The sequence below is a fragment of the Saccopteryx leptura genome, chromosome 3 (genome assembly GCF_036850995.1).
Source record: "Saccopteryx leptura isolate mSacLep1 chromosome 3, mSacLep1_pri_phased_curated, whole genome shotgun sequence".
Classification (NCBI taxonomy): domain Eukaryota; kingdom Metazoa; phylum Chordata; class Mammalia; order Chiroptera; family Emballonuridae; genus Saccopteryx; species Saccopteryx leptura.
Window position 1 is genome coordinate 119,532,533 of NC_089505.1, and position 26,443 is coordinate 119,558,975.

The 26,443-nt window shown below is 43.3% G+C and overlaps 1 protein-coding gene across 1 annotated transcript in view; it reads right to left on the minus strand.

Moving 5' to 3' along the window:
- Window positions 1-26,443, minus strand: part of TESK2 (testis associated actin remodelling kinase 2) — a 171,921-nt gene that overhangs the window by 43,753 nt on the left and 101,725 nt on the right. The window contains exon 4 of the mRNA XM_066376151.1: window positions 8,747-8,795. Within this exon, the coding sequence (XP_066232248.1) occupies window positions 8,747-8,795 (49 nt within the window). The remainder of the gene's footprint in view (window positions 1-8,746; window positions 8,796-26,443) is intronic.

Here is a 26,443-nt window from a genome sequence, read left to right on the forward strand (position 1 = left end):
GAGAAGCATCAAGTCTTTGTTGAGGCTCCTGTAAAAAGTCTAACACTATCCTGAAATCACCACGCTCTGGGAAGCTCAGGCCATATGGAGATGACATAAGAAATGAGACACTATGTAGTAAAAAAGAGGGGCACAGGAGCACCCTGGCACCAGACAGGTGAATGAAGTAGCCATCTTGGAAGTGGATCCTCCAGCTCAGCCCCCCCAGCTGACACATGTAGATCAAACATTCAGCAAAGCCCTTCCAAACCTTCCTGACCTACAAAATCACAAGCAAAATAAAATGACTGTTAAGCCCCTAAATTTTAGGGTACTTTGTTCTGCAGCAGTAGAATGGGGAACAGCCTCTTTTTTATCCTGATAAGCCCAGAGTTTAGCAGAATGCTTTGTCTACAGCAGATTGGCTTAAAGTAGTAGGTATAAAGTGAATCTCTTTCTTCTCTTGTAGATGCTAATTCACATCTTTATCATTTCCCTACCCTCACCATTTCTTTAGGAAGTCCCGAGTCACAGAGTCCATCGTTGTTAGTACCTTTAGGATGTCCTCTTAATTACCATGTGGTAGTAACAGCCACCCCAAATCCACCCCATGCTTGAAAGAAAGGTATGCCTATGCTGCCAAAGTTTACCGAAGGCAGGCACCAGACGATTTCACATCTGCCTCAAGGTAAATAAGGCCAAGAGAAGAGTCTGCACTTGCACTAGGCCACACAAAAACAAGAAAAGAAGCAGGCACAAGTAATGGCAATATCATAGCACACCAAGAAACTGGAATCGGGGTCTGGCTGCTCAATTTTATAAATAATGCATGAGGTTGGTCACTGAACCCACAGAGTTTCCTTTCATTGTAAGCTCTCTGATTATATAAGGCTTCTTATGGGTCTGAAAACAACAACTGAGAAACAACACGTATCAACTCACATATGGAATTTCCAAAGTAACTATTCTTTAATAAAGAAAAGAGGTATATAATGGGGTTAGAAATGGTTAGTAAGAAGAAGATGAGGGCTATGTGAATAAAAATTCTCTTCAGTTGCCTTGCAGGGCCGATTCATTCCCTCACGAGCTAAAAGCATTTCTTTCCATACCAAGTATCTTTGCCAGACTGAGAAGACATTGCTGTAAAGAGGCTACATCACTTCGATAGGCCAAGTAATTGCTGTGCTTATACTTGGGAGGTTCTCAGTGCCACAGTGGAAAAACACAATACTTTCTCCATTGCAAAAAAGGCAAGAGAGCCCCCCCAAAATCCTAACTGCCAAGCAATTCTTTTGTTGACTCCTTTGACCAGAGAGTATTATTACTTGAGACCCCTACCCCACAACCTTACACCCTACTCATTCCCCAAATTCCCAGTCTTCTAAGCACTGAGAGTTTCTACACAATGAAGTTCCCCAGTTTAATTATGAAGATATTTTTCCCTCTGTACCTTTCTTAATAAGCTTAAAAAGAATAGCGTTATGCCTGCAGAGGCTCAGTGAATAAAGCATCGACCTGGCACACTATATATAGGTCATGGGTTCAACCCCCATCCCCAGATCAGAGCACGTACAAGAAGCAATCAATGAGTGCACAACTAAATGGAACAATTAAGTGAAACAAGTTGATGCTTCTCTCTCTCTCTCTCTCTCTCTCTTTCAAATCAATGGGAAAAGAACTGTGTTATGAGATAACACATAATCTGTCCAGAAGTATCTCTCTCTTCCTTCTTTCTTTCACCCACACCCTCCATCTTATATATGGAAGAGAAAACATACAGCATGTAAGTTGGTAGCAGCTATTTTTTTATTATGAATGACAGTCAACCTTAGGATGAAGCTGACAATGTAAAGACAGAGCAAAGAAATAGAAAAAAGTGAGGTCTCTGGATAACGTCTGTTTAGCTGCTGACTCAAACCAACTCTTAACCTAATAAACTGGAAATCAGGTATATGAGTCTTATTGTTTAAAGCCATTTAACTATTTTCTGTTACTTGCACCCAAACACATTCTAACATACCAAATAGCCAGCAAATAACCCAAAATATATATCAAGTTAGTCAGACTCAAATACACATACTACACATATAAGAACCTGTGCTTAGCACTGTGAGAAATACATAAATGAATTAAGGACAGCATTATAGCCTTTGAAGTCAGATGGACCTAGATCCAAATCCTACTTAGGGAAAGTCACCTAATTTCTCTAAGCCTTAGTTTTCTTGCCTATGAAATGGAGGAAATTGGACTACAGAATTGTGAGAATTATGCTAATATACAAAAGCACCAAGTATACCACTTAACTTATAATAGGTGTCTAATAACTGGTAGTTATGATTTTTGAAATGAGAGAAAGTCTTTAACCTCAAGTAGGGTAGAAAAGACAAATAATTATGATTTAAATATTGGCATATTTATAGGGTATAAACGAGTGTGACAATGGTTCCAATTCTTCCCCCCTTACTGAATCCATACCCTTTGACATGTAACTTCTCTCCCAGTGTAAACTCAAGCATATAACTTGCTTTATCCCATGGGATGCTAGCCAAGCAAATATGAACATAAGCAGAATAATGAAAAGCACCTGAGCAAATGGGCTGCATACTTTTGCTATTTTGGAATCATCTTTAAAAGTAGAGGCCCAAATCAATGAACTAAAATGCCGCAATTACAAGTTGATGCTTCTCATCTGTCTCCTTTCCCATCTTTCTCACTAAAAAAAAGAAAAATGAAAAAAAAAGTACATGCCCAGGCTAACCCACTGGTCCCAGAAGGAAAGATGAAAAACAGCTGGAGCAAAGTGCCCCAGTAAAGCTCAGTCTACAACCCGCTGATGCATGAGTCAGACCAACTAACTGCCCAAGCGGGCCCAGCTCAGCTCTGCTGTATCCTGCAGATTTATGAGAAATAAATGTTTATTGCTGTATGATTTTGAGTTTTGTGGTTGGATATTATATAGCTATAGCTAACTGATATATAGGATTATAAAACTGTCTTTAAAAACTGAAGATTTCTACTTCCTTTATATTCGTGAAAGACAAGTTCTTCTGATTCAAAGACATACTTAAGGAGCATTCCTATTCAAAAAAATATGAATTCTTAATTCAACTAATTAAACTTAAAAAAAAGGTTCTGTCCTATCTTTTGTCAAACTGTGTTATCTTTAATAAATATTTGTTTGCTTAAAAACTCAGAAGTCTACTCTGACTGTTAGTGGCACAGTGGATAGAATATCAACTTGGGATACTGAGACCCCAGGTTTAAAATCCCAAGGTTGCAGACTTCAGCGCAGGCTCATCCAGCTTGAGCGCAGACTTGTCAACTTGAGCGCAGATTCATCAATGTGATCCCAAGGTCACTGGCTTGAGACCAAAGGCCACAGGCTTGAAGCCCAAGGTCAGTGGTTTGAGCAAGGGGTCACTGACTCAGCTTGAGCCCCAGTCAAGGCACATATGAGAAGCAATCAATGAACAACTCAAGTGTCACAACTATAAGTTGATGCTTCTCATTTCTCTCCCTTCCTGTCTTTCTCTCTCTCTCAAAAAAACAAAAAAACAAAACAAAACCCTCAAAAAAGAGGAAAAAACCTCAGGAGTCTATCCATACTACAGCTGTTTTAAAAAAATACAACTAAGTGTCTGATTGCCCAAGTTCAACTAACGTCTACAATTCCAAAGAAGACTGGAAGTGATTCAAGCACAGAATAGTCCAGATTACTACTGGATGTGGGAAATATTCTTCCTAATAATGTCAATATTTTACAAACATTAACAAAATCTATGCTGTCTACTGTAATTATTGACAAACTGTTTAAGAGAAATAAGGAACAGTGCTCACATTACTGTAGAGAGCAGACATAGCACCAATCAATTATAATCCTTAGTGAAACCAACAACTGTGCTAACAAGTCAAAATTATAAGGCAATTAAGTGTAGTAGTTCCCAGAGATCTATGACATTATGGTCTTTGTTGATCGCCTTCTGAAAATGCCCAAGATTATTTGGGTATTTGGGCTTCGTGACCATCAGCCTATTAACATCATAATAAATAGTTCTAATATCATAAGCTATGTCAATAACTCATTAATGACACTAGAAATATACCCTCTTTCACAAAACACCCACCATATGTTGCATGTGGCTATAAACAAGCTAAAAAGCAACAGAAAACACTTAAGTGCAACATGGCCAAGGAATGCTATATTAAGATCATTTCTGTCATTTCCATTTTACCCCACTTCTAAATTTGTGACATGATCATAAATATTAAAGTATGTTCTTTGTCAGCAAAACCAATATACAAGCCCTTCCAATGAACTCACATTTCAGAGAACAGAGAGTATATCAAATAATTATACAATTATATGAGTTAAGAGTCCTGGCAGATAGAAGGTTTAAGAGAAGAGAGTTGTCTTTGAAGAATTTATAGATTCATTGCTGGGAAAAGAAATATACAGAAAATGTTTCTTTTTTTATGTTTATTTTATTGTTTTGTTTTGTTTTTTGTATTTTTCTGAAGCTGGAAATGGGGAGAGACAGTCAGACAGACTCCCACATACGCCCGACCGGGATCCACCCGGCACGCCCACCAGGGGCGAAGCTCTGCCCACCAGGGGGCGATGCTCTGCCCCTCCGGGGCATCGCTCTGCCGCGACCAGAGCCACTCTAGCGCCTGGGGCAGAGGCCAAGGAGCCATCCCCAGCGCCCGGGCCATCTTTGTTCCAATGGAGCCTTGGCTACGGGAGGGGAAGAGAGAGACAGAGAGGAAGGAGGGGGGGCGGTGGAGAAGCAAATGGGCGCTTCTCCTATGTGCCCTGGCCGGGAATCAACCCGGGTCCCCCACACGCCAAGCCGACGCTCTACCGCTGAGCCAACCGGCCAGGGCCATGTTTATTTTATTGACTTTAGAGAGTGGAAGGGAGAGAGCAGGAGAGAGACAGGAACATCTATTCCTGCACATGTCCTGACCTGGACCAAACTGCTAATACCTGCGTTACAGAATGACACTCCAACCAAGTGAGTCATCAAACCAGGGTAGAAAATGTTTCTTGATTTGGGATGGTTATGGGTGTGTTCATTTATAAAAATTTAGTGAGATGTACACTTTTGATGTGTGCTTTTTCTATTATGCTTTTCTGCAATAAAACATTTTTTAGCCCTGGCCAGCTGGCTCAGTGGTAGAGTGTCAGCCTGGCGTATAGAAGTCCTGCATTCAATTCCCAGCCAGGGCACACAGGAGAAGCGCCCATCTGCTTCTCCACTCTTCCCCCTCTCCTTCCTCTCTATCTCTCTCTTCCCCTCCCACACCCAAGGCTCCACTGGAGCAAGGTTGGCCTAGGCACAGAGGATGGCTCCATGGCCTCTGCCTCAGGTGCTAGGATGGCTCCAGTTGCAGTGAAGCAACACCTCAGATGGGCAAAGCATCATCCCCTGGTGGGCATGCCGGGTGGGTCACAGTTGGGCACATGCAAGAGTCTGTCTCTCTGCTTCCTCACTTCTCACTTCAGAAAAATAAAAAATAAAATATAATTTTTTAAAAAACCTTTAATGACACTACAACAGTATAGAAGTAAGTACCAAATCAAGGAGTTCAAGAGGTACTAGTCACTATTAATAATAAAAGCTATGGCCCTGGCCAGTTGGCTCAGCAGTAGAGCGTTGGCCCAGCATGTGGAAGTCCAGGGTTCAATTCCCAGTCAGGGCACACAGGAGAAGCGCCCATCTGCTTCTCCACCCTTCTCCCTCTCTCTCTCTTCCACTCCCGCAGCCAAGGCTCCATTGGAGCAAAGTTGCCCCGGGCACTGAGGATGGCTCCATGGCCACAACAGAGCGACGCCCCAGATGGGCACAGCATCGCCCCCTGGTGGGCATGCTGGGTGAATCCCAGTTGGGCACATGAGGGAGTCTGTCTGACTGCCTCCCAGCTTCTAACTTCCGAAAAATACAAAAAAAAAAAAAAAGGCTATGGCCCTGGCTAGCTGGCTCAGTGGATAGAGCACTGGCCTGGTGTGCAGACATCCTGAGTTCAATACCCAGTCAGGGCACACATGAGAAGCACCCATTTGTTTCTCTTCCCCTCCCCTCCCCCTTCTCTCTTCAGCCAGTGGCTCGATTAGAGTTTACTTTGCTCCAATCGATTGGCCAATTTTCCTCCAATGGAGCCTTGGGTGCAGGAGGGGAAGAGAGAGATAGAGAGAAAGGAAAGGGGGAAGAGTGGAGAAGCAGATAGGCGCGTCTCCTGTGTGCCCTGACCAGGAACTGAACCCAGGACTTCCACAGGCCAGGCTGACGCTCTACCACTGAGCCAGCTGGCCAGAGCTAAAAAATGTTTTATTGCAGAAAAGCATAATAGAAAAAGCACACATCAAAAGTGTACATCTCACTAAATTTTTATAAATGAACACACCTGTAACCGGCATCCCATATAAAGGTGCTTAGGATAGCTCAATTGACTCAAGTATCAGCCCCAATCGGGAATTGCCAGGTAGATTGGTTCAGGTGCATGCGGGAGTCTGTCTCTCTCTCTCTCTCTCTCTCTCTCCTCCTCTCAGTTAAAAATAATAATAATGATGATGATAATGAAAGCTATAAGAGATAAAATGTATTTAGCACTCTGGCTGGGTAGCTCAGTTAGTCTTAATACACCAACACTGCGGGTTCAATCTCCAGTCAGGGCACATATAAGAATCAACCAATGAATGCACAAGTGGAACAACAAATTGATGTTTCTCTCTCTCTCTCTCTCTTCTCTCTCTCTTTCCCCACCCCTCTAAAATCCATCAGTAAATTAAAAAATTTTTTTAAAGTATTTAGCAATTACTATCTATATGTCAAGCCCTGTGTTAAATAAGCATTTTACATTTGATCTTCACATTCCTGTGAGGTCATCATCATTTTAGCAGCAGAAGCATTTGCCACAGTTAATTATTCCCTTCTCCTTGAAACTACTTCTTCTTTACCATTCCAGGTTTTCTTCCTACTTCGCTGGCCACTCTTTATCTTTTTTTTTTTTTTACAGAGACAGAGAGAGAGTCAGAGAGAGGGATACGTAGGGACAGACAGACAGACAGGAACGGAGAGAGATGAAAAGCATCAATCACTAGTTTTTTGTTGTGACACCTCAGTTGTTCATTGATTGCTTTCTCATATGTGCCTTAACTGTGGGGCTACAGCAGACTGAGCAACCCCTTGCTCGAGCCAGGGACCTTGAGTCCAAGCTGGTGAGCTTTGCTCAAAGCATATGAGCCCGCACTCAAGCTGGTGACCTTGGGGTCTTGAACCTGGGTCCTCCGCATCTCAGTCGGAGACTCTATCCACTGTGCCACTACCTGGGTCAGGTGCTAGCCATTCTTTAATCTGCCCTTCTCCCAGACTTCAAATTGAAATACTCTTAGCTACTGGTCCTCTTCTCTACCAAGACTCCCCAGGGCAGGTACTGTTATTATTATTTCCATTTTACATATGAAAACATTGAGGTAAAGAGATGTTGAAACCTAAACAATCAAGTCTTCAGAGCCCAAGCTCTTAACCACCTCACTATTCCACCTTTTTTGGCCTTCCTTATAAAAGGCAGCACATAGCTACACATAGTTCTGGTGCCCTCAGTAACGGAGAAGAGAGATAGAGAGAAGCACATGGGATCTTGCTTTACAAGATATAAAAGACTAATAGCAGGCATCAAGCTAGCAGGAAACCAATAGTCTTCCTAATTCTGTTAAACAATTTTCCTTCCTAAGTTTCTTCACTTTGTATATTGGTACTTTCTTCTCAAGAGGGAATGTGAAAACATTCTAGAACAGATTCTAAAATCTAGATGCTCATTAGAATAATCTGGGGAGCTTTTATGAATACATATGGACCCTATGCAGATATACTAAACCTAAAAGACTCTAGCAATCTGTGTTTCTAAGAAGCACCAAGCAAATTCTTTTATTTTATTTTATTTTTTAGCGAGAAAGATGGAGGGGGGGGGATAAGAAGCATCAACTGTAGTTCTGTTACTTTAGTTGTACATTGACTGCTTTTCATACATGCCTTGACCAGGGGGCTCAAACTGAGCCAGTGACCCCTTGTTCAAGCCAGCAACGTTGGGCTTCAAGCCAGCAACCATGGGGTCATGGCTATGATCCTGCACTCAAGCTGGTGAGCCTGCGCTCAAGCTAGATGAGTCTGTGCTCAAGTTGGCAGCCTTGGGGTTTCAAACTTGGGACCTCAGTGTCCCAAGTTGACATTCTATATCTACTGTGCCACCACCAGTCAGGCCACCCAAACAAATTCTGAAGCTGATAATTCAGTACCTGAATTTGGGAAGCCTTTGTTCTAGAGAAGGTCTGCAATGACTATCACATATTTAGCTGCCTAGAAGAGATGAGAATGGAGATGTAAACTGATTTCAAGGAGTAATGAGACCAATCAGGAAACTAGAGCAGTGACAGTGGTATTCTAGATCAGGACACCAAATGTTTCACAGTAGTCTGGGAATTTGTTGCCATGATAGAGTCTGCAACAAGCGAAGCCATCCCTTAGCTTAGGAGCAAGAACCAAATTAACATTTGAGCACTCATATTCTCAGAGTATTTACAAAGTATTATGAGGGAATCCAAGAGTATTAGGAGATATGGTCATTATTCCCAGGAAACAGAAGAAAGCATTGTTAACCCTGCCATTTTTGTATAAACATAATTGCATACACAATCACTATGAACCATAAATTGCTGAAACTAAGGCAAAGAAGTCAGTCACCTTTTACACATTTATTGAAGTCTTACCTCTGTAAGTGCATGCAATTGTCCTTGATGTACACATACACCCATGAACCTATAAAACAAAAGCTTTTTTTAAAAACAAATGAAAAGGACATAAACATAATTCCCATATAGAGAAACTACACAGTTTATTTACCTATGCATTTGAAACAATCTAATATCTGTGGAATCTCCTGGGCTCTTGTACAACCCTATAGACTCTCAAACTTTGATACCAGGCTGGTAAATTTCTAAGTTTACATGAAACATCTAGTTGTGGCAAGACCTAGAGGTAAAAAAGCACTTAACCCCCACAGAGGTGGGGGTTAAGCCTTAAAAACAGGATTGTATAATGAAAAAAGCACCAAACTGGAAGTGAAAAAACCACACCTGATGCTGGTTTCAGCTCTGCCACACTATCTGACTACATGCTCACCACCCTCACCACCCATCCCAAAGAAGCCACTAACCCTAACTGTATTTGGGGCTCAGTTTCCTCAGCTTGAAAGTAAGCAGGTTGGACTACCCAATCCGAAGGTCTGTTATATACAAACTAGGGGGAAATAGTGCATAGCCCACATTTACTAAATGACAAAGAACTAACTTCCTTAACATAAAAAACTGTTTCAAATATGTAATAAAAAAGAAGCCAGTAGAGCCTGACCAGGCAGTGGCGCAGTGGATAGAGTGTCAAACTGGGATGCAGAGGACCCAGGTTCAAAGCCCCAAGGTCACAGGCTTGAGCATAGGCTCAACTGGCTTGAGCAAGTGCTCACCAGCTTGAGCACGGGGTCACTGTCTTGAGTGTGGGATCATAGACATGACCCCATGGTCACTGGCTTGAGCCCAAGGTCGCTGGCTTGAAGCCCAAGGTCACTCTCTCTGCTGTAGCCCCCAGGTCAAGGCACATATGAGAAAGCAATCAATGAACAACTAAGGAGACTAAGGAGCCACAACAAAAATTGATGCTTCTCATCTCTCTCCCTTCCTGCCTGTCTGTCCCTATCTGTCCCTCTCTCTGTCTCTGTCTCTGTCACCAAAAAAAGAACTTAGTAGAAAAATAAGCAAATGATATGTACATAATTCACAGAAAAATAAGTATAAATGACTAATAAAAATATAAAAATGTGCTTGAATTCACTCATAAATAAATGCACATTAAAACAAGGACATACTGCTTTTTAAATCTATCAAATGAACAAAGATTAAGATTAATAATGAGCCTGACCTGTGGTGGCGCAGTGGATAAAGTGTCAACCTGGAATGCTGAGGTCACCTGTTCGAAACCCCTGGCTTGCCTGGTCAAGGCACATGTGGGAGTTGATGCTTCCTGCTTCTTCCCCATTCTCTCTCTCTCTCTTTCTCTCTCTCTCTCTCTCTCTCTCTCTTTCTCTCTCCCTCCCCTCTCTAAAATGAATTTTTAAAAAAAGATTAATAATGCCACCTGACCCATGGTGGCACAGTGGATAGAACATTCACCTGGGACACTGAGGTCCCGGCTGTGAAACCCCAAGGTTACTGGCTTGAGCATGGGCTTGTCTAGCTAAAGTGCAGGATCACTGACATGATCCCACGGTTGTTGGCCTGAGCAAGGGCTCACTGACTTGGGCTGGAGTCCACAGGCACATATGAGAAAAAAATTAATGAACAACTAAAGTGTTGCAACTACAAGATGATACTTTTCATCTCTCTCCCTTTCTCTCTCTCTCTCACACACACACACACAAAAGTTTCATAATGCCCTGAAGGTGAGAAAACATAAAACAGGAAACGTTTAGTCCTTAATCTTTTTTTTTTTTTTAGTGAGAGAAGGGGAGGCAGAGAGACAGACTCACACATGTGCCCTGAATAGGATCCACCCAGCAAGCCCACTAGGGGATGATGCTCTGGCCATCTGGGGTCATTCTCCTTTGCAACCAGAGCCATTTTTTTAGTGCCTGAGGCGAAAACCATGAAGCCATTCTCAGCACCCAAGGCCAACTCACTCAAGCCAATCGAGCCATGGCTACAGGAGGGAGAGTCAGAGAGGGAAGGAGAGAGAGAGAGAGAGAGAAGAAGAAGGAGGAAGGGTGGAGAAGCAGATGGTTATTTCTCCCATGTGCCCTGACCGGGAATCAAACCAGGGACATCCAGATGCTGAGCTGATGCTCTACCACTGAGCCAACTGACCAGGGCCAGCACAACTTTTTAAAATGATAATTCATCATATTTAGCAAAAATTTTCATTGCTCCAAAATTTCCATTTCCAGGAATTTATCTTACAAATATACTCAAACTGGGTGAGAAAAATACATGTAAAAGGACATCTACTTCACCAGGATATATGAATTAAAGACCTACCAATAAAAAACTTGTTAAGTATTTGTGATATATTTCTAGACTAGAAAACTATACAGCCATTAAAAAGAATGAAGGAGGCCCTGGCCGGTTGGCTCAGCGGTAGAGCGTCGGCCTGGCGTGCGGGGGACCCAGGTTCGATTCCCGGCCAGGGCACATAGGAGAAGCGCCCATTTGCTTCTCCACCCCTCCCCCACTTCCTTCCTCTCTGTCTCTCTCTTCCCCTCCTGCAGCCAAGGCTCCATTGGAGCAAAGATGGCCCGAGCGCTGGGGATGGCTCCTTGGCCTCTGCCCCAGGCGCTAGAGTGGCTCTGGTCGCGGCAGAGCGACGCCCCGGAGGGGCAGAGCATCGCCCCCTGGTGGGCAGAGCGTCGCCCATGGTGGGCGTGCCGGGTGGATCCCGGTCGGGCGCATGCAGGAGTCTGTCTGTCTCTCCCCGTTTCCAGCTTCAGAAGAAAAAAAAAAAAAGAATGAAGGAGATCTTTATGCATTGATACGGGAAGGTACCCAAAATATACTGTAAAATGAAAATATCTCAAGTTACAAATCCCAGTGCGTAAAAAAAAGTTTGTATATTAATCAAAAATGTCTAAAAACATTAATAAGTGGTATTGCGGGGGTAAAAAGTGACTTTATTTTTAAGTGCACACACATATTATAGTTGAAGTATTTTTCAACTAACAGGTTATATTTATATATAAAAATTTTTAATAAAAACCATAAATAGCCTGACCAGGCAGTAGCGCAGTGGACAGAGCGTCAGACAGGGATGCAGAGGACTCAGGTTCGAGACCCCGAGGTCGCCAGCTTGAGCAGGCTCATCTGGTTTGAGCAAAAGCTCACCAGCTTGGACCCAAGGTCGCGGGCTCGAGCAAGGGGTTACTCGGTCTGCTGACGGCCCGCGGTCAAGGCACATATGAGAAAGCAATCAATGAACAACTAAGGTGTTGCAACGCACAACGAAAAACTAATGATTGATGCTTCTCATCTCTCCGTTCCTGTCTGTCTGTCCCTGTCTATCCCTCCCTCTGACTCTCTCTCTGTCTCTGTAAAGAAAAAAAAACAAAGGAAAAAAACCCATAAATAGATTATTATGACTGACGATCATAAAGTGGGAAAAAACAAATGTCATAAAGCCTGTGACAATCAGAATTTGGGTTGCCAAGAAGGAAGTCTCACTGATAATACCTATAAGCCTCAGTAACTTCTAGTTTAGAAAAGTAAAGAAAAGGCCCTGGCCAAGCGGTGGCGCAGTGGATAGAGTGTCGGACTGGGATGTGGAGGACCCAGGTTTGAAACCCTGAGGTCACCAGCTTGAGTGCAGGCTCATCTGCTTTGAGCAAGGCTCACCAGCTTGAGCCTAAGGTCGTTGGCTTGAGCAAAGGGTTACTCAGTCTGCTGTAGCCCACGGGTCAAGGCACATATGAGAAAGCAATCAATGAACAATTAAGGTGCCGCAATGAAGAATTGATGCTTCTCATCTCTCTCCCGTCCTGTCTGTCTGTCCCTATCTGTCCTTCTCTCTGTCTCTGTAACAAAAACAAAAGAAAGGAAGGAAGGGAAGGCAGAGAGACAGACTCACACATGTGCGAGGGGAGGGGAGGGGAGGGGAGGGGAGGGGAGGGGAGGGGAGGGGAGGGGAGGGGAGGGGAGGGGAGGGGAGGGGAGGGGAGGGGAGGGGAGGGGAGAGGGAAAAAGGAAGAGACTGCAAATAAGAATGTTGGCACAGCACGGGCTGTGCTGGAAAGGACCATAACGTTCCATGAAGCCAAAATTCAGGACATGTTCTTTCCTGTGATCACAGCACCTAACAAAGCCTAGCAAATAGTATGCACATTCAGTAAACAATTATTGAGTGAAAAGGAACTGAAGGAGAGAGAATGCCTGGTCATCTGTAAGAGCGGAGTTTTAAAGACATGCTGCTTCAACCAAAATTACTAATGTGAAAATTTCAGAGTTTCTCAAACAGGCAGTTTCTGAACTACTGGTTTTTTCTAAGTGCATCCAGAGACTTGATGGGAACCTGAGAAAGGAAGACCCTGGGGAAAGATCTAGACAGTACTGAAAATAGGTTGCAGGTTCCAATGACTAGTTGAAACTTACCTCTGACTTGGGAAGAAATGATAAGAGTGGTTAAAGGGGCTCTGAAATTAGAGAGTGTGGGTTCAAACCTCACCTCCACCCTTTACTTAGCAAGCATTAGTTTCCCTCTCTGTAAAATAGGATAATATCCCACATCACTCCTTTGTAACTTTCCTTACTGAGGAAAATTCAGAGTTTTCTTTATCTCTAAATTTCTAGTACCTAGTATAGCATCTGGCACACAATAAGCAAGCTCTCAGTTATGATTTGTTGAATGGCATGAGTAATTTTTACAACCTGAAAACTTAAGTTCAAGCTCCTCCCTGAGTTGAAAGATATTACTTACTGAAGCTTATCCTTCCGGAATCAGCTAAAATTTCTTCTCTGTAACAACCTCCTGGATATCCTCATCATTAATCTTGTCTCTTCCTCTCTCTCCCTCTCCTTCTCCCTCCACACCCTATACTGCTAGCACTTTTCACCCTTCTTTGAAAGACTTCTAATTAGCATAAGCAAAGTGGTCCAGGGTCTACAGTCAGACTGCTCTAATTTGAATCCTGGCTCTGCTACTTACTGTATTTCCCCATGTATAAGACACTTCCATGTATACGATGCACCTTAATTTTGGGGCCCAAAACTTGAAAATAAAAAGCATTAAATAAAGTTATTGAACTCAAGTTTTATTCATCATAAAATTCATACAACTCCTCATCCGCACAAAAAAGCAGGAAATGCAAGTTAAAAAACTACAACCACTGTATAAGACGCACCAGCTTTTAGATCCCAAATTTTTCAGAAAAGGGTGTGTCTTATACATGGGAAAATATAATAACTGATGACTTCTGTGTATTTCAGTTTCTTCACATGCAAAAGGATATATTAATATTATCTAACTTATATGGTTACTGTGAAAATGAAATGAGATAACTTGGGCTCCTGGAACATAATAAGCACTAGAAAATGTTAGCTATTCTTCCTCTTTTAACATTCTGACTCCCTCTCCAGACTGTAATATAAGAAAGGTTTTTAAGAGTACAGATCTCATCTCATCTGTTTCTATATACAGTGCCTGAAACACAATGCTTTGTACATAAGATGCTAAACAAGCATTTCTTGAAGGAAAAAGAACCATAATCAAGTTAGCTTCACAATATAAATTTATTTTATAAGAACACAAACTTAGAGGCAAGTACAAGGCTGGGAAGCCAAGAGGTATTTATTTTATTAAGTAAATCATTTATATAGAAGCTAGGCAGTAGGTTCTACTAGCAAAACAATGCTACTTTCTCAAGTAATGGGTCTCCTAGAAGCTGAAAAGACCTGGCTTCAGTGTGATACACCCCTGCTTCCCTTTCCTTCAGACCCATGGTCACTATAACTACATCATCACAGAGGTATCACAGACAGAACATTCAAAGAGGCACTGGCTTCATGTGACAATTTCCTGTCTGCCTTTTTCCACACCCCGTACTCACATCACCACATCGCAGTGGTATCACACAACTCTACTTCTATATTAAGCTTTTTTGCCTGACCTCTTCAACCTCATTTCCTTTTCCCCCCACCACATCCAAAGAGGTGTCACAGAGTTAGCAAGCTGAGACAGGCATTAGTTTTACCTTGAAAAGGGAGCTTGAGTAAAATTAATCATTCCAGTTGCTATACACAGAATATACTTTAAAAGGAAAATATTACTCATGCTTAACAGGGAAGTGCTCTAAGCCTAGAAAAGCATTTAATATTAAGTTTTCACTAAAGTTTTTATTGCTAATTATATCAAACTTTAAGTTGTGGATAAAACCTCAAACTTTTTTGGTATAAGACAGGACCTAAAAAAATCACATCTTAAATGATTTTTTTTTAACAGAGACAGAGAGAGAGTCAGAGAGAGGGATAGATAGAGACAGACAGACAGGAACGGAGAATGATGAGAAGCATCAATCATTAGTTTTTCATTGCGACACCTTAGTTGTTCATTGATTGCCCTCTCATATGTGCCTTGACCGCGGGCCTTCAGCAGACCGAGTAACCCCTTGCTTGAGCCAGTGACCTTGAGTCCAAGCTAGTGAGCTTTGCTCAAACCAGATGAGCCCGCACTCAAGCTGGTGACCTTGGGATCTCAAACCTGTGTCCTCTGCATCCCAGTCTGACGCTCTATCCACTGCGCCACCACCTGGTGAGGCCTAAATGATTCTTATTCCCCACTACCACCACCCGAAGTCATGTCAGCTAGAATTACTTAGTTCAAAAAGGGAGCACTTATTTTTTTTTAAGTGAGAAGAGGGGAGATAGACTCCCACATGCGTCTCAGCTGGGATCCACCCAGAAACCCCATCTAGGGCTGATGCTCGAGTACTGAGCTATTTTTAGTGCCCGAGGCTGACATGTGCTCAGACCAACCAAGCTATCCTCAGCACCCAGGACCATACTTGAACTAATGGAGTCAATGGTTATGGGAGGGGAAGAAAGAAAGAAGGGGGAGAGGAAGGAGGAGAGAAATAGATGGTCACTTCTCCTGGTGCCTTGAGCAGGAATCGAATCCAGGACATTCATATGCCAGGCCAATGCTCTATCCACTGAGCCCCCAGCCAGGACAAGGAGCACTTTCTTTTTTTTTTTTTTTTTTTCATTTTTCCGAAGCTGGAAACGGGAGGCAGTCAGACAGACTCCCGCATGCGCCCGACCGGGATCCACCCGGCATGCCCACCAGGGGGCGATGCTTCGCCCCTCTGGGGTGTCGCTCTGTTGCGTCCAGAGCCATTCTAGTGCCTGAGGCAGAGGCCACAGAGCCATCCCCAGCACCCGGGCCATCTTTGCTCCAATGGAGCCTCGCTGCGGGAGGGGAAGAGAGAGACAGAGAGGAAGGAGAGGGGGAGGGGTGAATAAGCAAATGGGCGCCTCTCCTGTGTGCCCTGGCCGGGAATCAAACCCGGGACTTCTGCATGCCAGGCCGACGCTCTACCGCTGAGCCAACCGGCCAGGGCCAAGGAGCACTTTCTTAATGCATATGCTTGAGAGGAAGTGATTATTCAACTTTGTTGATTTTAATTTCATATTACACACACATACACACATTCATGCTGATGAATAGGGAAAGTTGCTTTTGTTTTTTAGGTGCTCCATAAATTTTATTGTGGAAACAAATCACTTAGGAATCATGTAAATCGCAGACTCTGATTCTATAGGTTGGAGGTGGGGTGAATGGGTCTGAGTGTGAATTCTAATAAGCTCCCCGATGATACTGATGTTATTTTGTCCGTGGGCCATCCATTGAGCAACAAGGCTCAGTTTATACAAAAGACAGCTCATCTCTAAAGTTAGTAAGACTATAACAGGAAACTGTATGACAGTATCAACTCTGATACTACTACTAAATTCAGCTTTGACCAGAGACTTAATTTGCCTCAGTCTTTCCTGAAGCATGATTTACCATTTCCCATAAAATGTTATTACCATGCTTTTCCACATATTCACCTTTTCTCAGGCTGATCCCACCAGCTAGACTGCCCCTCCCCCCTTATTTCCACATAGAATCTACTCATCCTCAAAGCCCAGTTCAAATGCTTCCCTTCCTACAAACAAATTTGGTTCCCTTCTAAACTAACACGCTTCCAAACCACCAAGGCACTCCATCTACACCACTCTCCCATAGCATCACAATTTCCTACCTTTGACTATGTGTTTCTTAGATTTTATTTTATTGATTTTTAGAGAGAGGGAGAGAGAAAGACAGGAACATCAATCTGTTCCTGTTTGTGCCCGACCAGGGATAGAACCAACAACCTCTGTGCTTTGGGATGATGTTCTAACCAAGCTATTTGGCCAGGGTCTTTGACTATGTTCTATTGCCTTATATCTCCACCACTAGACCATAAGCTTCTTAACAGCATTCTCTTGCTTGGCATACAACAGTATATAACACTTGCTGAGTAAATTTAAAACAACTCTGACCACCAAAAATTATTCAGCCTTGGCTGGTTGCACAGTGGATAGAGCATCGTCCTGGAGCCATGGTTGCCAGTTGGATCCTAGTGTCACCTGCTCAATCCTGCCAGTGCCAGCTAGCTCAACCCCGATGTTACTGGGTCGAGCCCCGGTCAGGGCGCGTATGAGAAGCAATCAATGGGGCCTGACCAGGTGGTGGCGCAGTGGATAAAGCGCTGGACTGGGACATGGAGGACCCAGGTTCAAAACCCCGAGGTCACTGGCTTGAGTGTGGAATCATAGACATGACCCCACGGTTACTGGCTTGAGCCCAAAGGTCACTGGCTTGAGTAAGGGGCCACTTGCTCTGCTGTAGCCCCCCAGTCAAGGCACATATGAGAAAGCAATCAGTGAACAACTAAGATGCTGCAACAAAGAATTGATGCTTCTCATCTCTCTCCCTTCCTGTCTGTCCCTATCTGTCCCTCTGACTCTCTGTCAAAAAAAAAAAAAAAGAAGCAATCAATGGGTGCACAACTAAGTGGAACAATGAGCTGATGCTCTTCTATCTCTTTTTCTCTTCCTCCACACTCCCTTTCTCTCGCAAAAATCAATGAAAAAAAAATTATTCAGTGCCTGCCAAATGCCAGGCATTGGTAATGCTTATTATGATTATGGTACCAACTATCTCTTGAGGAGCACTTATTATGCAAGCATTATTCTAAACACTTTACATTATATTCATTTAATTCTCACAACAACCCAGTGAAATAGTACTTTTATTATCCCAATCATATTGATAAAGAAACTCAAGAGAAATTAAGTAACTTGCCCAGAGTCATACAGCTGGTAAGTGATACAGCCAGGAATCAAACCTAAAGAGTGGGTTCCAGTGTCTGTGCTCTTAATCACAGTGTTGTATTATCTCTTCATATAGTTATAAAAGGGATATAAAAATGAACAAAATGAAATCCCTTTCCTTAGAAGCTATTGGTTACTCAAAAACTTCCTGTTGCAGCTCATAGCTCCTGATCAAAGTCCAAATTCCTGAGCATGTTATTCAAGAGTCTGAATGGTCTGACTCAAGTCTCTCTTCCTTATCTACTATTACATCCACCTGCATTCTCCATGGTTTAGTTATATAATCTGCCACTCCTAAATATGTTCTGAATTCCATATTGTTACTAGAGTAAGTCTGTTTGGAATTCCTTTTTTCAAAGCTCTACCAATCCTTAAAAACTCAGTTCAAGAATATCTCTATTTTGTTCATCAGCAAAGGGAGGGGTGGCAATGGGGACGGAAAGAGACTTTGCTTGGGGCAGAGCGTGCACAATGCAGTGTGCAGATGGTGTTATATTGAGTTGTACACTTGAAACCAGTATGGTTTTGTGAACTAATGTCATCCCAATAAATTCAATTTTAAAAAAAGAAAGAAAAGAAATCACCTAAGCATATAAAAATAAATAAGTAATTTTAAAATCTGGCTTCTGCCTGACCAATGGTGGCACAGTGGGTAAAGGGGATAAAGCATCGACCTGGAACACCGAGGTTGTTGGTTCAAAATCCCAAGGTTGCTGGCTCTGAGCACAGGGTCATCGGTGCAGGGTCGCTGGCTTGAACAGGGGATCATCCAGACGATCCCAAAGCTCTCCAGCTTGAGCCCAAAGGCTGCTGGCATAAAGCCAAGGTCGCTGGCTTGAGCAAGGGGACACAGGCATGCCTCAGTCAAGGCACATGTAAGAAGCTCAATATACAACTAATGGGAAAGCAACTATGAGTTGATGGCTTCTCACTCTCTCTTCCTGTCTCTCTCTCTCAAAAAAAAAAAGGCTTCTTACACTCAGTAAAAAAAGAATATCTCCAAATAATAATAACAGCACCAAACATTTATATACCATTTAGTATGCCAGGCGTGGCCACATTATTTTTTTGTTTTTATTTTAGTGAGAGACAGAGAGAGAGAAACAGACAGACAGAGACAGACAGGAAAGGAGAGAAAGATGAGAAGCATGAACTCGTAGTTGTGGCACTTCAGTTGATCATTGATTGCTTTCTTATATGTGCCTTGACCGGGGTGGGGGACTCCAGCTGAACCAGTGACCCCTTGCTCAAGCCAGAGATCTTGGGCTAAAACCAGTGACCATGGGGTTATGTCTATGATCCCAACTTGAAGCTGGCAACCTCAGGGTTTCAAATCTGTGTCTTCAGCGTCCTAGGTCAATGTCCTATCCATTGTGCCACCACCTGGTCAGGCCTAAGTCATTTAATTCTTAAAATGGTTCTTGGAGGAGAGATAGAATAATTCCTATCTTAGAGACATAATTTCAAATATTTCTCTTTCTAATGAAAAATTAATCTTTCTCTTCCCTTTACATTTATATCACTCCATATAAACCTCTGTTGTAACACTTATCAGGCCTGCCTTCTACATCAAGTTTTATCTATGTCTGTTTCTTCCACTAAATTAAAAGGTTCTTGAGGGCAGGTTGCTTCCCTTTTCCACCTGAAGTAGACTACATGTCTATTAACAGTTGGTTAGGACCACAATACTGAGTTCTGGCCAGTGGTAGAGGGACAGAAGTGATTACGTCATCTCTAGCCCTGTCCCATAAAAACCTCAACACTATTCTCCACACTTTATTCTTTCATCTGCCAGCAACACCGCCTTGTTCATTGTTAGTGCTCAGTAAATATTTAGTGAATTCAATTAAAACGTAAAATTCTTATTCCAGGGCAGGACTTTCTTTGGGCCCTCTTGTTAGTTACCAACCTCCAAAATGGGAAATGAGCAAGATTATTTTATGAGAAGAAAATTAGAATTTTTACTTGTTTTTATATAAAGAAGAAATTCTTAAAATAGGAGAAATTGAGTTTTACTAATATTTAATATGAATTAATAGTAGCACCTAGGAATGTGTTTAAAAATATTTTCTGGCCTTGGCCAGGTAGCTCAATGAATAGAGCATCAGGCAGGCATACAGACATACTGGGTTTGAGCCCTGGTCAGGGCACACATGAGAAGCAACCATCTGCTTCTGTTCCCCTTACTCTCACCTTCTCTATCTCTTCCCCTCTACAGCCAGTGGCTCCTCGATTGGTTCGAGCATCAGCCCCGGGCACAGAGGATAATTCGGTTGATTTGAACATAGGTCTCAGATGGGGGTTGCCGGGTAGATCCCTGTTGGATCCCAATTGGGGTGCATGTGGGAGTATGTCTATCTCCCCTCCTTTCATTTAAAAAATATATATATATATATTCCTAATGGGCCCTGGCTGGGTAGCTCAGTTGGAGCACTGTCCCGAAGGAAGCACAGAGGTTGGTGGTTTGATCCCTGGTCAGGGCACATACAGGAACAGATCAATGTCCCTGTCTCTCTCTCCCTTCCTCTCTCTTTAAATCAATAAAGTAAAAAAAAATTTAATTAAAAAAATGTATTTTCCAAATGGGACACTATGTTAGGCAGAAGATGTACAAAGATGTCTATGTCCTAATTCTCAGAACCTGTGAATATGTTATATTGCAAGGGGAATTAATTAAAACTGCAGATGGAATTAAGACTGTTAATCAGCTGATTTTCCCCCCTTTTTACTGAAAAGGTTTCACATGCACAGTTCTACAACACATCATCTGGACACGATTTTGTGTGTTCACCACTGCAAGTCAAATCTCCGTCCATCATCACCATTTATCCCCCATACCCTCCCCTCCATCTCCCCCTACCCCCCACCCCCAGCAATTACCACACTTGTCCATATCCAGTTTTTCTTTCCGAGTTTTTGTGGTTTTTTTGTATTTTTCTGAAGCTGGAAACGGGGAGAGACAGTCAGACAGACTCCCGCATGCGCCTGACTGGGATCCACCGGGCACGCCCACCAGGGGCAACGCTCTGCCCACCAGGGGGCGATGCTCTGCCCCTCCGGGGCGTCGCTCTGCCGCGACCAGAGCCACTCCAGCGCCTGGGGCAGAGGCCAAGGAGCCATCCCCAGCGCCCAGGCCATCTTTGCTCCAATGGAGCCTCGGCTGCGGGAGGGGAAGAGAGAGACAGAGAGGAAGGAGGGGGGGGGTGGAGAAGCAAATGGGCGCTTCTCCTATGTGCCCTGGCTGGGAATCGAACCCGGGTCCCCCGCACGCCAGGCCAACGCTCTACCGCTGAGCCAACCGGCCAGGGCCCTTTCTGAGTTTTTTATTCAATGTCTCACCTACCCAACAGCTGTCAGCCTGCTCTCTACCTGATTCTGTCTCTATTTTGCTTGTTAGTTAGTTCATTTTGTTCATTAGACTCCACATATGAGTGAAATCATATGGTACTATCTTTCTCTGACTGACTTATTTCACTTAGAAAAATGCTTTCCAGACCCTGGCCAATTGACTCAGTGGTAGAACACTGCCTGGCGTGCCAAACTCCTGGGTTCAATTCCTGGCCGGGGCACACAGGAGAAGCGCCCATCTGCTTCTCCACCCCTCCCCCTCTCCTTCCTCTCTCTGTCTCTCTCTTCCCCTCCCGCAGCCAAGGCTCCATTGGAGCAAAGTTGGTCCAGGAGCTGAGGATGGCTCCATGGCCTCTGCCTCAGGTGCTTAGAATGGCTCCGGTTGAAACGGAGCAACACCCCAGATGGGCAGAGCATCGCTCCCTAGTGGGCATGCGGGTGGATCCTGGTCAGGCACATACAGGAGTCTGTCTCTCTGCCTCCCCACTCTCACTTCAGAAAAATACAAAATAAATTAAAAATTAAAAAAATAATAATGCTCTCCAGGTCCAGGTCATCCATGCTGTCACAAAGGGTAAGATTTTCTTCTTTTTTTTTTTACTTTTATTTATTGATGTGAGAGAGAGAGAGAGAGAGAGAGCAAGAACCATCAACTCGCCTGACCTCTGGTGGCGCAGTGGATAACGTGTTGACCTGGAATGCTGAGGTCGCCGGTTCAAAACCCTGGGCTTGTCTGGTCAAGGCATGTATGGGAGTTGATGCTTCTTGCTCCTACCCCTACACTCTCTCTCTTTCTTTCTCTCTCTCTCTCTATAAAAATGAATGAATAAAATCTTTAAAAAAAAAAAAAAAAAAAGAACCATCAACTCATAGTTGCTTCACTTTAAGTTGTTTATTGGCTGCTTCTGAAATGTGCCTTGACCAGGCAAGCCCAGGGCTTTGAACCAGTGACCTTCAGTGTTGCAGGTTGCCACTCTATTCACTATACTACCACCAGTCAGACACATTTCTTTCTTTTTTAAGGCTGAGTAATGTTCCACTGTGTAAATGTACCATAGTTTTGTTTTTTTGGAGAGGAGGGAGGAAAAAAGAAAGGAGAGAGAGAGAGAAGGGGGAGAAGGAGCAGGAAGCATTCACTCCCATATGTGCCTCGATTGGGCAAGCCAAAGGTTTCGAACTGGCGACCTCAGCATTCCAGGTCGACACTTTTATCCACTGTGCCACCACAGCTCAAGCTACCATAGCTTTTTTATCCACTCATCTATGATGAACACTTGGACTACTTCTGAATCTTGGCTATTGTAAATAAGACTGCAATGAACAAAAGTGTGCGTATATTCTTTCAAATTAATGTTTTGGCTTTCTTCAGATAAATTCCCAGAAGTAGAATCACTGAATCATAAGGTAGTTCTATTTTTAATTTTCTGAGGTTACTCCATTCTGCTTTCCACAGTGGTTGCACTAATCTGCATTCCCACCAACAATGCATGAGAGTTCGCTTTTCTCCACACTCTCACCAGCACTTGTTATTTGTTGATTTATTGATGATAGCCATCCTGAAGGTGTGAGGTGATATAACATTGTGGTTTTAATTTGCATTTCTCTGGCGATTAGTGATGTTAAACAATTTTTCATATCTCTACTGGTCATCTGTATGTCCTCTTTGAAGAAGTGTCTATTCAGGTCCTTCACCCATTTTTTAATTGGATTGTTTCTGGGGTTTCTTTTTTTTTTGGTGTTCAGCTGACTTTAAAATAGGGAGATTATCCTGGATTATCAAGGTAGGTACAAATAGAATCAAAATGGTCCTCAAAGGTGGAATAGGGAGGCAGAAGAGTCAGTGTCAGAGGGATACAATGAGAAAAAGATTGAATCAGTCATTGTCAGTTTTGAAGATGGAAGAGGGGTACAAGCTAGGGAATGCAAGGAACACTAGCTGAGAAAAGTGAGGAAACTGACTCTCCCCAAACCCTCTCAAATCTTGATTTTACCCCAGTAAGACCCAAGTCAGATTTCTGACCTATAGACTTGTAAAATAATAATTTTGTGTTGTTTTAAGCCAGTTGTGGTATTTGATATGGCAGCCACAGAAAATTAATAGAGACATAATCAAAAAATATATGAGTCACTATCCTATGTCAAAATGTTCACAAATCTTGGATAGATTTTGGGCTTCATGCCTTTCTAACCAAGCATAAGGAAAATAATATTATGTTCCTTTGTGGTATTTACCTCTGGTCAGTCAAATATTTATTGAGCGCACAGTTCCATATATAAAGCTCAGAGCTAAACATTAAAGTTTAAATGCTGTCCCTCCTCATACGTTTATTATGTAAACAGAAAAGTGAGGAAGAGGTATGACAGCAGTTTAAAACATACCTAGCTTTTCTCATTCTGGAGAGAAAAAAAAATGATACTACCGCCTGACCAGGTGGTGGTGCATCGGCCTGGGACGCAAAGGACCCAGTTTTGAAACCCCAAGATCACTGGCTTGAGCTTGGGCTCGCTGGCTTGAGCCCAAAGGTTGCTGGCATGAAGCCCAAGATTGCTGGCTTCAGCTGAAGGTTACTGGCTTGAGCAAGTGGTCACTGGCTCAGCTGGAGCCCCCCTCCCCCTGTGAAGACACATGCAAGAAAGCAATGAACAACTAAGGTGCCACAATGAAGAATTGATGCTTATCTCTCTCCCTTCCTGTCTGTCTGTTCCTGTCTATCCCACCCACCCCCTCACTAAAAAAAAACTAAAAAAACCCCCCAAAAATGATAGATTACTGTCACACTTGGATTACTTCAATACTGCATAACAGAACTGAGTAAGAGTTCTGTGGCCATTATATCACAGCTGTCAAGAAAATTACTACTACCTGACCAGGCAGTGGTGCAGTGGATAGAGCATTGGGCTAGGATGCAGAGGACCCAGGTTCGAAACCCCGAGGTTGCCGACTTGAGCACAGGCTCACCAGCTTGAGCACAGGGTTGCTGGCTTAAGCAAGGGGTCACTTGCTCCACTGTAGCCCTCCGGTCAATGTACATATGAGAAAGCAATCAATGAATAACTAAGGTGATGCAACGAAGAATTAATGCTTCTCATCTCTCTCCCTTCCTGTCTGTCAGTCCCTCTCTCTCTGACTCTCTATCTCTGTCAAAAAAAAAAAGAAAATAAAATTATTACTGATTGCTTACCTACAATATACCTAGAAACTGTGCTGGGTGTTTTATATGTATTACCTGAGATGAAATTACCCCCATTTTATCATCTAGGACAGTGGTCAGCAAACTCATTAGTCAACAGAGCCAAATATCAACGGTACAACTATTGAAATTTATTTTGAGAGCCAAATTTTTGAAACTTAAACTATATAGGTAGGTACATTCCTTATCAAAGTAGCGCCCGCGTGTGGTATTTTGTGGAAGAGCCACACTCAAGGGGCCAAAGAGCTGCATGTGGCTCATGAGCCGCGGTTTGCTGACCAGGGATCCGGGAAAATGAGGTTGAGAGCATTTAGTGACTTGACAAAGGTTGGAGAGGGTCCCAGAATCTGGATCTGTTGGGCTCCAAAGCCCATATTTTGTTCTGTGACAATGGGTATGGAAGAAAAAAGGCCAGTGGTTCAATAATAACTTCATTTTTTTTCCATAAAGAAAACCTGCCTAGCCTGACCAGATGGTGGAGCAGTGGAGAGAGCACTGACCTGGGACGCTGAGGACCCAGCTTTGAAACCCTAAGGTCGCCAGCTTGAGCATGGGCTCATCCAGCTTGAGCGTGTGAGCTCACCAGCTTGAGCATGGGGTTGTTGGCTTGAGCCTGGGATCACAGACATAACCCCATGGCACTGGCTTGAAGCCTAAGGTCATACTGGTTTAGGCCCAAAGTCACTGGATTGAGCAAGGGGTTACTGGCTCAGCTAGAGCCCTCAGGCACATATGAGAAGCAATCAATGAACAACTAAACCGCTGTAACTACAAGTTGAGGCTTCTCATCTCTCTCCCTTCCAGTCTGTCTGGGGAAGGAAGAAAGGAGAAAAGAAGGAAGGAAGGAAGGAAGGAAGGAAGGGAGGGAGAGAGGGAGGGAGGGAGGGAGGGAGGGAGGGAGGGAGGGAGGGAGGGAAGAAAAGAACTGCCTATCTGTAAGAACCATACATATTGCAGGAGTCTTTGGACTTGTACTAATCTTTCCATAAAAAATGCCTGACTCCAAAGTTATGGTAAAAAAACAATTAAGAGGCCTGAAATAAGAAAATATTAAAATATGAGCATGATTTGGCCCTGGCCGGTTGGCTCAGAGGTAGAGCGTCGGCCCGGTGTGTGGAAGTTCTGGGTTCAATTCCCGGCCAGGGCACACAGGAAAAGCATCCATCTGCTTCTCCACTCTTCCCCCTCTCCTTTCTTTCTCTCTATCTCTCTCTCTCTTCCCCTCCCGCAGCCAAGGCTCCATTGGAGCAAAGTTGTCCCAGGCGCTGAGGACGGCTCCATGGCCTCCCCCTCAGGCACTAGAATGGCTCCAAGCCGCAATGGAGCAATGCCCCAGATGGACAGAGCATCGCCCCCTGGTGGGAATGCTGGGTGGATCCCAGTCGGGCACATGTGGAAGTCTGTCTGACTGCCTCCCCACTTCTAACTTTGGAAAAATACAAAAAAATAAAAAATAAAAATATAAGCATGATTTTTATATTAATGTTTTCTAAAAGGCATACATCTGAGACCATTTTTTAAAAAAAATTATTTCCAGAAGTTATGATATATTTTTATTTGATTTCCTCCCATAATTTTGGAAGGAAAGGTCCTATAACATACACTACCAGATTCAACTAAGCTTTAACATGTGGCACTAGAAGGAACTGCTTTGCATTTTACTCTCAAATAAAGCAAAGATACCACCCCTCTCTTGGAGTAGAAAAATTACCAATAACCTAAAAGGAGAAGAGAGAGCAATGGCTCAGATCTCAAGTCCCAAGAGAGCTATGAATCTAGGCCCATTAAAAAAGCAATAATATCCTTGGGTAAGGTCTGCTGCGGTTGAAACGTGTTTTAGAGATATTACACCATGGAAAGCTGATTGTGCTAGGTCCTAGATGTGACGACTCCTAGGAAAAACTCAACTGAACGGACATTAACCACCAGAGCCTCACATCAGGTGACACTAAACAGAGCTGGTTCAGTCTGGCTTTCT